The sequence below is a fragment of the Barbus barbus genome (genome assembly GCF_936440315.1).
Source record: "Barbus barbus genome assembly, chromosome: 31".
In the NCBI taxonomy this organism is placed as follows: Eukaryota; Metazoa; Chordata; class Actinopteri; order Cypriniformes; family Cyprinidae; genus Barbus; species Barbus barbus.
Genome location: NC_136759.1, coordinates 2,847,518 through 2,862,567, shown reverse-complemented (window position 1 = coordinate 2,862,567; position 15,050 = coordinate 2,847,518). Strand labels below are relative to the sequence as shown.

At 33.5% G+C, this 15,050-nt stretch overlaps 2 protein-coding genes across 2 annotated transcripts in view; both read left to right on the top strand.

Annotated features, from left to right (window-relative positions):
• The window catches only part of LOC306851007 (claudin-19-like), a 564,676-nt gene that overhangs the window by 45,191 nt on the left and 504,435 nt on the right, over positions 1–15,050 (top strand). The window lies entirely within an intron of this gene.
• LOC306851487 (guanylate cyclase soluble subunit alpha-2-like) overlaps positions 1–15,050 on the top strand; it is a 44,985-nt gene that overhangs the window by 25,306 nt on the left and 4,629 nt on the right. Inside the window, exons 5-7 of the mRNA XM_079387765.1 lie at positions 7,268–7,423; positions 8,662–8,991; positions 11,768–11,911. Of these exons, the coding sequence (XP_079243891.1) occupies positions 7,268–7,423; positions 8,662–8,991; positions 11,768–11,911 (630 nt within the window). The remainder of the gene's footprint in view (positions 1–7,267; positions 7,424–8,661; positions 8,992–11,767; positions 11,912–15,050) is intronic.

The following is a 15,050-nucleotide window of genomic DNA, read 5'->3' as shown; positions in this document are numbered from 1 at the left end:
GAATAAGGTAGACAGAACAAACTTAATTGCCATTTGAATTTAGAATTTCAAATTATAAATAGGGATTCCTAATTAAATTTTTCATGATGTCATCATTAAAATTGATAGGATCGATTCAGATTAATTTTTCAGAGGGATATATATTTGATTATAATATTAAAATATTATAATAGTCTTCCTAGTTGCAGTTAAGTATCAAGATCTTAATGAGGTTTGTCATTAAAATTACAAGCACATTTGCAACTGAAACCAATATGAAACAGGAACTGTAATCAATTATTAAATTAAATTAGAATTTTCAAATTCGTAATTAATTATGAAATTAATTTACAACTTCCACATCCCTAAATCTGACAGGTTACTAATTCCTTGTGCTATCAGAACCTTCAGAACAAATTAATCTCAATTTATAAAAGGAAATTTTAAAATTTTCAGGGCCTGAAAATCAAACACATTGATAGTTAATAACTACGATCTTAATGTTATTTGTTAAATTATCAGAGCACACATAATTATCTCAATCAGTCTATATGGAATCCGGAGCTGAAATTATTTTCAAATGAGTTTAATTTCAAATCTGGGATGAAATCAAATTATCAGTTTCAAATATTTCATAGCGATTCACCCACTGATATCCTAAAATCATGAGCGCACTTACAATTGAATTAATTATCCTTTTATCAAGGTGAATGAAGTTAAGGTCTGATATTAACTGTGTCTAACTCCAAAGGAGAAGAACAATCCTAGCCAAATGCCTCTATTCCTATAGAATTAACTGCTTTGGAATATAACTATTCCTATAGAATTAACAATAGTTTATCGACATCTGTATTTGTTAAAATCTTTTCAAAAGGGAGGAGAGAAAGCATTAATAATGCACAAGAGAGAGAGGAATGACGTGAACATTTAGAAGTGAGTTAGAGTTCAGCAGTGAAGGAGTTAACCGTTTACACACACACACACTGCATAGCACACTGCATTCAAACCCACAAAATGCTAGGTGCTAATCGCTAGCCTTCAATGCTACCAGCTCGGCTAAGCTTTAATGCTACCTACTAGCTTCAAATGCTATGCTATTTGTTTACAATAGCTTCAAAATGGCGCTCGCGGCTGCGCGTGCGCACTAGAACATTTCCGGGCAAGTCTTCTGACTACCTCCGGTTCAGGCCGTTACCATGACACGCCTAGGCTGTGTTCAGGTTTCAACAGCCACACAGCACTGTTTTAGATTAGTTTCTTTCTAGCACTGCAATCTCAATTTATTTAGACCGAATCAAATTAACCCACAGATTAATTATCAATCTAATAGTTTGACCACGGCGGGCCGATTCTCTGTGTCACTTCACGTGACTTCACAGGAAAAACACAGTGGATTATTTTATCACACTATAAAATCAGATCCAATAAAATGCTCCCTCACAGACGCGATCTGGCCCCTCCTTCTGAGTGGCGCGCGCTGACTTCACTTCCTTAGTGAATTTACAAGTGGCAGAAAATATTAAGTAGCTACGTTAATGTTTAATGCCAAGGGAGATTTATCTTAACCATAGGTGGGATAGAAAGTGGGTAACGCACTTTAACTATGACAACACTATGAAGGCCTTATGAGGGAGAATAAAAGGAACACGCTTAGATTCTCTCCTTTCCTTTTCTGCGCTATGAGCGACTTACATGTCTCACGGACATCTTTTAATCTTACTGCAGTTTTAAGCTATATCTTTAAACAACACAAATACACATTGCACTTTCATTCCACAAACACATTGCCACAAGTAACTACAGAATAGTGAAACCAACTTTGACTCTCTGTGTCTCTATTTCTTTCCGGTTAAAAATAGAAAAACACAACTTTTTTAATATGTTATGAATTTTTCAAATCAAACTAATGCCAGCTGAAAATCCTCCACCATTAATATGTAGAAAATGAATCCTACATATATTTATTATTATTATTTAGCTTTTAGGGAATCACTCTTAAGAGTTGATCTTCATATGATTAATTGTTATCAATCATAATGTACAACTTATGCCTTGTTAACGACTTGTCCAGCAAGCATTAATAACAGCAAGTTATCTTTAACACGTTGTTTATTTCATTCGTGGCCAACGATTAAAATAAATCAAATAGTTAAATTGAGTTAGCTTAGTTAGCTCAAGAGCGTATAGGTAAACGCGACCTTTTTGGCAAATAGTTACGACATGTTAAATCACATAACACAGACAAAAGAGTTCTTAATAAAGTCAAGGTTTTATTCACTACTCTAACACATTATTAACAGACAATTTAACATACACACAAATGGGAGCGAGTTGTTTGTATCTGAAGAGAGAGACTTAGGTTTTAATGCTAGCTTTTCAACCTGAGGAAACTCATAGACAAAGAAGTATTTTATCTTTACCCTCAGCGGAGAGATATCCCGGTTTCAGTCAATAAAGAGATTTGCCTTACTTGGTCTTTCAGTTGTTTTGATCGAACTCAGTTCAGGCTTTCTCCAGTTCAAAGAGACTCTTTCCTTTGGTGAATTCAGTTCTTTGCGGGCCGCGTTCGGATTGGCTGTTCGGTCGGCCGTGTGACTAGCGCACTCTTCAGTGGTTGGTTGTCTCGTTCTGACGTAATGATGTTTAGGATTAAAGTTCTTTGAAAGTTTAACTGAGTCTTTGTGTTAGTTACTTGCTTTGCTTCGCCGTGATGTTATGGCCTGAAGCGCTTGCCGCGTGAGCAGAACGAGAGACTCGCTGGCGTGCGTGTCCTCCTGTTGTTTTCAAAACTCCAACTCCGCGAACTTCATGGGCGTGCATCCGTTTTAAGCGAGCTGATTTAGGTCCGCCCTTTTTGGCGCGTAGTTCAATCGAAAGAGTCTTTGTCGGCAGAGCCCCGCCCTGCGTAGCTGCGTGTTGCATACATTATCTGCGCAAGTATTTTATCACATAAAAACTTATAACAGCAGACTTCCATTCATCTTGTAAATAGGCGTTAATGAAAAACAGATAAGATTTAATTCATACCACAATATTATTATTCATTAAATCAGCTTTCATCCGAGACCAAACACTAGCCGTTTAACAGGCACCAAAATACAAATATCCTTTATATTCGATTTCGTAGTTAAGGCATTGATTAAACGATCTTAAATTCTAAATACACATATTAATCAAGTGAAAATGAACAACTAGTACTCAGGAAGATTATAAATTCTGGAAACAGATTTACCATAGATTTAAAATAATGCAACAGCTTATAAATGTCACAAACACACACTTCTTAATACATGTATAGATAATCTGTCTATAGTGTTTTTGTTTGAGTATAATTTGTTTCCGTAGCAGAAACGAATATAACTTTTGTTCCCCTTTTTAAGACTCATTTCTAATTCAAAGGTGTGGTTCCCCTTTGTTAGATAGCACCACAGAAACGGCGCGTTTCCTTGGAATGTGCGTGATGTGCAGGGTCGTAAAAGTCTTTGGTTTGGAAAGTCTGGAAATTGTCTATTTCGAGTCGACCGTAAACACGTCATCCTTTACTGCGACTTAATGGATAGAGATTTATGAATATGGCGCCAGTAAAGTTTAGGCTCCGGGAAGGGGAGTTCTGTTTTCTTTCGAAATGACAAAACGTGAATTTCCTGAGCTGGAATGCGAGCTTTGATCCATCCTTGCATCAGGAATGTGTTGAACCTAGATGTGTGTGTATCCTGATCAGGCATTACAGCAGTTTAGTATGTGTTCAGTATCTCTAGCATAGTATCTTTATAAAATCACTCAATTGTTGCAGCATGTCAATGTGAAACTAGAAATAACCTTGATAAGTATTATTGTATTATTATTTATATATTATTGTATTTATTAATAGTTTGAATTAGCTTTTATTTTTATGTATTCCCTCTTCATTTTAATTTAAGTTTCAGTAATTTTGTGCATTTTTCAATGTTTTTATTCAGTGTGGTTTTAGTATATTTGAGATCCTATAAAAGGTTTCTTTAATATTTTGAGTTTTTGTTTTCAATTTTGTTATCTTTTTAAATTGAATTAATGTTTTAGTAATTTTGTATTTTCTTTTGTTTGTTTGTTTGTTTTCTAAATAGTTCTCTTTTTTCAGTTTTAGTTTTTAGTACATCAAGGTAAACTAAATGAAAATGAGAAATGTTGCCTTGGCAACTAGCTAAAATAAAATAAGTTTAAGTTTTTTACATTTTATTTTATTTCAGGTAGCATTTATTTAGATTTTATTTCATTTTTATTTTTTAAATAGATTTTTTTTAAGTTAACCCTGTTTCTGTTTAGCTTTATTTTTGTAAAGTTTTGGTTTTAGTAATCTTACATATAGCTCCATATGCATGCATTACATATAGTAATCAAACATTTATTTCAGTTTTTATATTTACGTTTTTTAAGTTTAAGTTTTCATGTTATATTTAGTTTTATTTCAGCTTTATTTCAATTAACAAATTGTTTAATAGTTTTACTTAACAATAACAATATTAACCATGATATTTATATACAAGTGTTTTTAATACAAACACACACACACATCAGGCATTTAGAAATGTGTCACTGTGAATTGGAAATGTACTATTTTAAAGGTTGCCACGGAGACCTCTAAGAGATGCACACGTGTGTGTGTGTGTGTGTGTGTGTGTGTAGACATGAACACTTGAAACATGAAAGCAGAACTGTATGGTATACAAGTATGTGCATCTGCTGGATGATTCTGCAAAGGGTCGGGTTCACAGTCCTGTTATCGCCATAGAAACAGGGAAGTTTCAGAGTGATGAGACTGAGTTCAGAAGTGTACAGTCTCTCTCACACACACACACACACACACACACACACACACACAGCCCAGTCTTGCAGCACACTGCATTATTTAAGCAGAACTCTCCATCTCTGCATAAAACATCTATACAGCTGGGACCGAGGCGAAGAAACACACACACACGCATTTTCTTAAATATATACACACACTTCATCGTAAGGAACTTTCCGTTCACACCTGAAATTCTCTCTTTCCTTCATCGGAGCATGTGAAGAAGCAGACAGTGTGTGAATTCGATATCTCTGTCCTCTTACGTAACGAGCCGCAGGCCGTGATGAGTGCAGCGTCCTGTGAAAGAAGTTTAAGATAAGATATCCCTTTATTCGTCCCACAACGGGGAAATTTCTTTGTTACAGCAGCAAGAAGAAATTGTTCAAATAAAAATAAAAAATAAGGAAAATACAGTGCATAAATACAAGAGAAAAATAAAAACAGAAACAATAATTGCATTTCCAAACAAACAAATTGCACTAATTTCAATATTAGTAATATTGCACAGGTTAAAAAGTCATTATTACCAACATTACACAGTTTAAAATATTATTATTGCACAGTTCTGTTGCTTTAAGTTCAAGTACTAAAATAACTAAAACTATAACTGAAATAAAAATAAAGCTGGAAATGTATGTGTGTGTGTATGTATATGTTTTGTCATTTGCATTAGTTTTTTAAATTTATTTTTAGCTTCAGTGTATTTCTTTATTTACATAAATTTGCTTAAAAGTAAAGCTAAATAGAAATATTTAGAAAAACTAATAATAAATAACAAAAGAACAACAAATTTACTAAAATGTAATGTTTTTAGATGTCTACATATATTGTATTGGTTTTATTTTATTTTATTTATTTATAGTTTTATTAATTTTATTATTAATTTTTATGTTTTAGTTATTTTAGTACATCAAGTGAAACTGGATGAAAATGAGAAATCTTGAAATATACTTTGCTTTTGCTTGATTACAGTTTGTTTCAGTTAATATTTTATTTTAATAATGTTTATATTATTTGCATTTATTTGTTTTATCTTTTAATTTTAGTACCTCAACTTCAGACTTATTTTATTTCAGTGAGTTGCCTAGGAAACATTTCTAATTTTCATTCTTTAACTTGATGTATTAAAAACTAAAGCTGAACTAAAAACTGTATAAACAACAAAAACAACCTAATAAATATGACAAAAATACAACAAATTTGCCACAACTTTATATTTAAGTTCAATTTAAAATGAATGTGGAAAATGAACAAATTTGAACTTCTTAATATTTATATTTAGTTTTAATGTATTTTTATTTACATAAAGTCATGACAAAAGAACATTTACTAAACACAATTACTAAAACTTAAACTGAAATTAAAATGAAAACTGAAAATATAAATATAAAAGCTAACAAAAAATATTAGTAATAATATAAGTAATATATCACAGAGGGATATGTTTTTAATGGTTGCTGGGTGTTTTTTTTCTGGTTTATATAAAAAATTGAATATTCAAATCACTGTGATCTTCTGGTCTGTATATATATATATATATATATATAATGTATGTTTTCTGGTCCAGCAGATGTAAATGGTACATCTGATCACTTAAAGTACCATGATTTGAGGAATGCTTCATGTCTGGAGCACAAACTCTGCTAGACGAGTTACACGCTGAAATAAAATGCATTCTCCTGACAAACGTGGAATCATTGCATATTCTAGATATATAATCATAAAACATGTAGAGAACATTGAATACTTGCTCAATAATGCCACCATAGCAGCCAAATCCTAATAGAAGAACAGCCTCTCTCTCCTCGAATGATGTGATGAGATGAGATCTAGTGTGTGTGTGTGTGTGTGTGTGTGTGTGTGTGTGTGTGTGTTTGAAATGTATGACGCTAAAATCCGATTTGCTTTGTTGTTTTTCTTGACAAGCATGTAAACATATTCATGCGAGTGCTTCTTCATGGCAACACAAACACGTCGGGCTTATTGCATCAATATTAATTCCCGACCAATAAATTGAATTTGTAATATGTTATGCATATTTTAAATAATTTGTCACAGAAACCTTCAGATATAAGTGTGATTGTATATAGGTTATGCTTTTGTTTTTGTATTCTGCCTGTGGCTTTTTATATTGCTTGTTGTATGATGTCTTGGTTATTATGTATTATATTTTGTTTGTTATTGTATTTACTTTTTGCTCTTGTTAGGTGTTGTGGTATGGTTTTTATGGTGTTATGTTATTGTATAATGTGGTATGTTTTGTTTGTTGTAGATGAGGTTTCTCTTTCTCTATTTCTATTTTTAAGTGTTGCCTTTCTTGGACAGGGACCATTTGAAAAAGAGACTATAGTCTCAATATGACCCCCCCTGGTTAAATAAAGGAATAAATAAAAAAATATTTGCTTTTCCATTTCAGTGCTTTACATTCGTCTGTGTGTGTGTGTGTGTGTGTGTGTGTTTCAGGTGATGGAGCTCAAAGGTCAGATGCTTCACCTCCCGGAATCCAACTCCATCATGTTCCTGGGCTCGCCGCGTGTCGATAGGCTGGAGGAGCTCATGGGGCGGGGCTTACATCTGTCTGACATCCCTATTCATGACGCCACACGTGATGTCATTCTGGTGGGTGTGCCAATCAAACATCATTAGATTTTCAATGAGTTTGCCTTAAACAGAAAAGAGTTTGGCAAATGAACTGTTACTTCATGGAGCAATTGTAAATATTACTATTAATGTAATTATTTATTGTTTTGACTTCGTATCATACTTTATTACACCACTTAACTATGATAAAAGCTGCCTCTCATCACTTATTATGAAAAGGATATTTCTGGTTCTAGATGTCAGTGTTGTAGGAATAATTTACATTTAGAAATTGCTAGTAGATTTCACAATTCAATACAAACGGCAAGCAACACATCCATTTAAAAGTTACATTTTGAAATAGAAACACATAAATTGGGCTTTCTTGTAAAACATATTTGCTCATTAAACATACCCCAATAATTAGAAACTATGTAAGTTTTATTTACAGCTTTACAAAATATTTTTTTCAGTGTAAATCTAAAATTATATAAAAAATTCAATAATTGACATAAAGCGGAAATAAAAATATTAGATTAAAAACTTTACATTAAAAAATTGCTTTAGCTGAAACGGAAGTACTAAAATTACTAAAACTAAAACAGGTAAACATAAATAATTAATGTGAAATAGAAATAGTAAAAAACGAATGTTTCGTCATTTGTATTAGTTTTTATTTTTTTTTATATATATATTTTATTTACATTTATTTTAATATATTTTTATTGACATAAAATAACAAAAAATACTGAATTAAATATAAAGCTAAAAATAAATATTAAAAAGGTTTTTTTATATTTATCTTCATTTTTATTTCAGTTTTAGTTTTTGTAAATAATAGAATAATAAATATACTTCATATACATAACAGAATTACTAAAACTAAAGTTTTAGTAAAATTAAAATTAATGAAAGATTAATAGAAATATAAAAAAGTGTTTTGTCATTTCAATAATGGTTTTGGTTTTATAATTATCATTTTGGTTTTATAATATTTAGATATTCATATTTAGCTTTATTTTTATTTACATAAAAATTTCTAAAACTAAAACAAAAACTGCTGAAATAAAAATAAATGAAAGCTAAAAAGCTATTTAAAAAAAAAAATCATAAAAATGACAAAAAAAAAAACAAAATAGCTAAAATTTAAATGAAAACTGAAAATATGAAAATAAAAGCTAATTAAAAATATTATGTACTCTAATACTTTATAAATAATACAAAAATAACACTACTGAACGTTACCTGCCATAATTCTTATCTGGTCATTTCTGTAGGTTGGAGAACAGGCCAAAGCTCAGGATGGGCTGAAGAAGCGCATGGATAAACTCAAAGCCACCCTGGAGAAAACCCATCAGGCTTTAGAGGAGGAGAAGCGCAGAACTGTCGACCTGCTCTACTCCATCTTTCCCGGCGATGTGGCTCAGAGACTCTGGCAGGGCCTTCCGGTTCAGGCCAAAAAGTTTGATGATGTCACCATGCTGTTCTCTGACATCGTGGGCTTCACGGCCGTGTGCGCGCAGTGCACGCCAATGCAGGTCATCAGCATGCTGAACGAGCTCTACACGCGCTTTGACTACCAGTGTGGCATCCTGGACGTCTATAAGGTAAAACTATCTGTCACACTCCATACATCGCTTTTAACCAGGACCCCTAGCAACCACATAGCAACCAACTTCCTAGAAGCCACCTTAAACATCTAAGCAACAACATAGAAATCACCTACTAGCACCTTACAAACTGCATAGAAACTGCACCTAGTAACATCTTAGCAACACCCTAGCAACTGCATAACAACCCTGAAAATCCTAGTAATCCCATAGGAGCCAACTTTCTAGAAACTACCCTGAACACTTTAGAAGCCACCTAGAAACCTCCTAGAAAACCTCTCATAGAAACCACCTAGTAACACCTTAGCAGCTGCATAGCAACACCTTAAAAACTGAATAGTAACCTCCTAGAAACCACCCTAAACACCCTAACAATAACATAGAAACCACCTAGTAACATCTTAGCAACTGCATAGCAACTTCCTAGTAACCACATTGAACACCCTAGAAATGACATAGAAACCACCTAGTAACACCTTAGCAACTGCATAGCAACACCCTTGCAACTGAATAGCAACTCTGAAAATCCTAGCAATCACAGAAACCACCTTGAAACCTCCTAGAACACCCTATCAAAGAAACCACCTTGTAATACTTTAGCAACTGCATAGGAGCAACTTAGCAGCTTTATAGTTACCTCCTAGAAACCACCCTGAACACCCTAACAAACACATAGAAAAAACTGGGTGTTGCTATGCAGTTGCTAAGGTGTTACTCTAACAACTAAATAGCAACCTAGAGACCACATTGAACACCCTAACAATTGCATAAACCACCTTCCTAGAAACCATTCTGAACACCATAGCAAATGCAGAGAGACCACTTAGCAACTCCTTAGCAACTGCATAGAAACCACCTAGTAACTGCATAGCAACCTCCTAGAAACCACATTGAACACCCTAACAATCGCATAAATCCAACTTCCTAGAAACCACTCTGAAAACCATAGCAACTGGATAGAAACCACCTAGCAACACCTTAGCTACTGCATAGCAACACCCTAGCAATTGCCTAGCAACCTCCTAGAAACACACTAGCAATCACATGGAAACCAGCTTCCTAGAAACCACCTTGAGTGCTTAGCGACCGCATAGAAACTACCTAGTAACTGCATAACAACATCGTAGCAACTGCATAGCAACCTCTTAGAAATCATCATGAACACCCTAGTAATCACATAGAAACCACCTTATAGAAACAATCTTGGACACCTTAGCAACCACAGATAAACCACCTAGCAACTGCATAGCAACCTCCTAGAAACCACCCTGAACACCTCAAATCACCTAGTAACACCTTAGCAACACCATATGTGACCCATGCTGGCAAAATAAGTCGGAATGGCACGGGCTGATTTTGAACTTCAGGCAAACAAAGTGAAAAATGGTTTAGGTTTTCACAAAAATGAGTTCATTCAGCCCTTGTCTAGCGATCCCAATGCCCCTGATAGTAATTAAACATCTAAAATGATCTTTATTTGTAGGTTTTCTAAGAGGAGTATCTTTTCTCCGCTCGCTGACTGACGTCCGAAGTGCCTTCTGGGTGGAGAATCATTAACGTTAATCTAACAATAAAAGAAGAGAGGCAATCACTCGCTGCTCTTGATTGAACTGCTTTTGTAGTTTTAATAATCAGTTTATTTGTAATGAATACACTAAAGGGATTTTTACATTTGATTATTTGTTTTATTACTTGATGCTTTTGTTTAGATGAAAAATGAAAAAGGTTTATGCATGCTATATGTTCTACTGTTTTATTGTTATTTATAATAACAAAGATAAAAAAGCTATATTGTGATTATTAAGCTAATATAGTAATTATTATTGAGAAAAGAACTGGAGGAAGGGATGCAACGTTGCTAGGTGATTTTGCTTTGGGACTTCAAACGGATGTCATTTTTCGTCTGATTCCTACAAATCATACATCATTTTGAAGGTCTTTTAATGGAGATTGTGATAACAAAAAATAGCTCATTTTTGCTCATTGTGACTCATTTTGCAAGCACAGGTCACATATTTTAAATGAAGCCTATTTTAGGATTTTGTCTTAAACTGCTTTGATTTTGTGTTGGTGAAATATGACCGTGAAATGTTCTTGACTGGTTTAAATATACTGCACTATATAAAAGTACTGTTCTGAGTGGCCATCAGCATTTAAAAGCTTTTAACTTTACAAGCTGATCTTTAAACACACACACTCTCTCTCTCATACACACAAATAGTAGACCGATGTGTTCAATGAAAAGGCACTTAGTGAGTTTGTCAATAAATTGGCATTATAAACGGCGGCCGTCCATTTCCACAAATAAAAGTGTGTGTGTGTGTGTTTGTGAACTGCTGATGCCAGCTCTGATCCTCTCACTCACACACACACACACACACACACACACACACACACACACATGGTTTGTGTGTTTCTGAAGGCTGTATGTAAATGCGGTCTGCTGTGCTGGCATCAGTGCGTCTCCAGAGAGAGACAGATTCATATTCATGTGTCCCTCACCTGCTTTGTGTTAAGTGTTATTCATCAGAGAGTGCTTATATTCTGACTGCAGCCGTCTGTGAGCGTCAAGAGCCTAAATCTGCACTCGTGTGTGTGTGTGAGACAGGGTGAATCTCAAAGACACATATGGGTCACATTTCACCCTAAATCAAAGAAAGAAATATATATTTTGCATGAAACAAGATGATGTAATATCATCATCAGATATTAAATAATAAGGCATTCTGGATTGTTTCTTACAGACATACAGTAAACGCTCTCTTCTCCACAGATTGAGACTATCGGCGATGCGTACTGTGTGGCAGGCGGACTTCACAGGAAGATTGACAGCCATGCTAAGCCAATCGCGCTCATGGCGCTGAAGATGATCGAGCTGTCGGAGGAAGTGCTGACACCCGACGGGAAGCCAATCAAGGTGAGTTAGAGGTTTTGTTTGGAACTACCGTACTATTTTTTTTGCAGTATAGCATGCAATTTTCCATTAAGATGCCTACTGCTACTTATTTGCAATATAATATTTGCAAAAATGTGCAGTGTAATGCCAGCTCACACTGGGTGGGATACTGTATCCCAGAATGCAAAGCACTTGACTTGATCATTCATCTCGACTTCTTTCTTGACTGATTATTTGATCAAACAGCCAAAATTTAGGCATTATATTGCATCAAAATAGTATTAAAATTGCAAATGTAAATATATTTAAAAACAATAAAAATATGTTAATAAGAAAATTGTAAAAATGGTAAAACAAAATTGATTAATAAATTTATATTAAATAAATAATTATATTTAAAAAATCTAAAATAAATACATATTAAATAAATATATGAAAATTATATGTAAAATTTCTGATGACTGCACACCACTTGCTAAATTAACCAGTGATGGGCTGTCATGTGATCAAAATGTAACAGAGCTGGTGTGGATTCAGGGATTTGAATCGTATTCAAACACAACCTGCAACTACAAGTCTGCAGCTTTTGTTCATGTGTTGATGGCGGAGCGGAAATTTAATGTTGCTCGCAGCGAGACACTCGTGTGTGGGGTTGTGTTAAGGATCTTGTGTTTAACAGCTCCATCGACTGCACTGGACTCACCGTAGAGACGGAGTGAGAGGTGGAATCTGGTCGCCATGGAGACAGCGGAACACTCCAAGTGCTTGCCGCTAATTGATTGTTAGATTGTTGCTGTTTTCTCCCATTCAGAGGGAGTCAACGAGCCAATCGCTGCGTCTGAGAGGCTCGTGTGTGTGTGTGTGTGTGTGTGTGTGTGCGCGTTTAGAAGCGTCTCTGAGCATGTTGTGTCACGTCTGTATTGAAATGACTGCAGCAATGATTGTGTTTGTTTAATAAAACTAAATGATTGTGGAATATGACTCTGCAAATGAAATGTAAATTAAAAGTGTGTGTGTGTATAAAGTAAAACTAAAACCACGGAAAAAAAAAGTTATTTGAAGCAAAAAAATTAACTGAAATGAAACATTTGTATATTTGATTTTATTTTAGCTACACTGAAAAAGAAAATTTGGCATAGGATTTACTTTGAAAGAATTTTCACTTTAAATTTTTACTTTAACTTGAAATACTAAAAATAACTAATAAATAAATGTAAGAAAAACTATATAGAACGACAAAACTAAACTAAGAAAATATGTGACCCTGGACCACAAAACCAGTCTTAAGTGTCAATTTATCAAATGTATACATCATCTGAAAGCTGAATAAATTATATTTCCATTGATGTATGGTTTGTTATGATCGGACAATATTGGGCTGAGATACAACTATTAGAAAATCTGGAATCTGGTGCAAAAAAATCTAAATATTGAGAAAATCACCTTTAAAGTTGTTCAAATGAAGTTCTTAGCCATGCATATTACTAATCAAAAATGAAGTTTTGATATATTTACGGTAAGAAATTTACAAAATATCTTCATGGAACATGATCTTAATATCCTAATGATTTTTGGCATAAAAGAAAAATGTATAATTTTGACCCATACAGTGTATTGTTGGCTATTGCTACAAATATACCTGTGCTACTCATGACTGCTTTTGTGCTCCAGGGTCACACAATATGAAGAGTTCATTTGCAAAAACCGACAACTCCATTTTGTTTTGTTTTTTCAGAAATCTTTAATTTTAATAATTTTTAATAATTTTTTTATTGTGCATTCCAAGTAATATCAATCAAACTTCAGTTGGGTTGTTTTGATTAATTAATAATAACTAAACAAATACAGGCAATTTACAAAATTAAAGTTCATTGAAGTAAGTTTTTTTACATATTAAAAGTTTGTTTTATAGCAAAAGCTGGTAACTCCACATTTCATGTTTTAGAGTAAAAAAAAAAACACTTGTTTAATCTTTGTATTCTCTTTAGATGGCAATGTAGATGCCTGACAAACGTTGTTGTTGTTGTGATTATAGATTTGATTACACGCAATACACGGAGCTTTTCCCTCAGCATTGTAACGCGCTGCTTTTGCAAGGCTCCGTGAAAACGTTTCAGCTTTTATTTTCCTTTTACACCCTGAAGAAGATATCACAGGATCATCAAGTTCGTCGAAATTATCCATCCTCGATCACTTTTAGTCAGCTTTGACGAAACTCCTCTCAGCTAGCACGTCTTTTCAAAGTGAAAGTAGCCTTGTCACCTGACCTGAATACAGCGCGCTGATTCGCTAGAATGGACTTATCGGCTTCTGTTCAAAAACAACAAGGGCGTTTATCGGCTAGGTGATGCCTTGAAAGTGGACAATACAGGCTTTGATTGACAAAACGTGTTTAGTGTTCAGATTGCGCTTTATGTGGAGAATAATGCACGGCATTTTTTTTTTTTAAGCGGCGTTTATCGGTTTTTGCAAATAAACTCTTCATATCTAATTCCAAATAAAATTACTAAAACTAGATAAATTAAAACTAATTAATTAAAATGAATAAAAATATTTAGACTTTTTAAAAATAAAAATAACAACAAAAATGTTAAAAAATAAAATGAGAAAAAAAATCGCCTTCATAGTAAGTAAATTATTTAAAATTAATTAATGAAAAAATTATACAAACTACATAGATGCATAAATTAAAACTAATAAAAATCACAGAAACGATAAAAAACTAAAATTAAAGTGAAAACTGGAAAATAAACATAAAATCTGATTAAAAGTAAATAACTAAAACTAAATATGAGTACTAAACTAAACTAAAACTACTAAATATGAATGAATAGAAACTATATAGACATATTTAAAAAAAAATTACAAAACTACAGAATAAATAATAAACTGTAAAAATACAGAATTAATAAACGTAAAAATACAGAAAATATAAAAATCAAACTTAATTCAAAGTATTAAGGAAAACTATAATAGTACATCAGTGACAGTAAAATAGCACAGGCGCACACATTAGTATTCCTGTGTTGTAGTCTAGTCTGTTGTGTGATTGACAGCACTGTCAGCGTGACAACAAGGCCATGAATAATACCAGGGTCGTCGCCGTGGGCAACCGTGCATCATTATTAAATGTGAGTGTGTGTATGTTTGTGGACTCCGT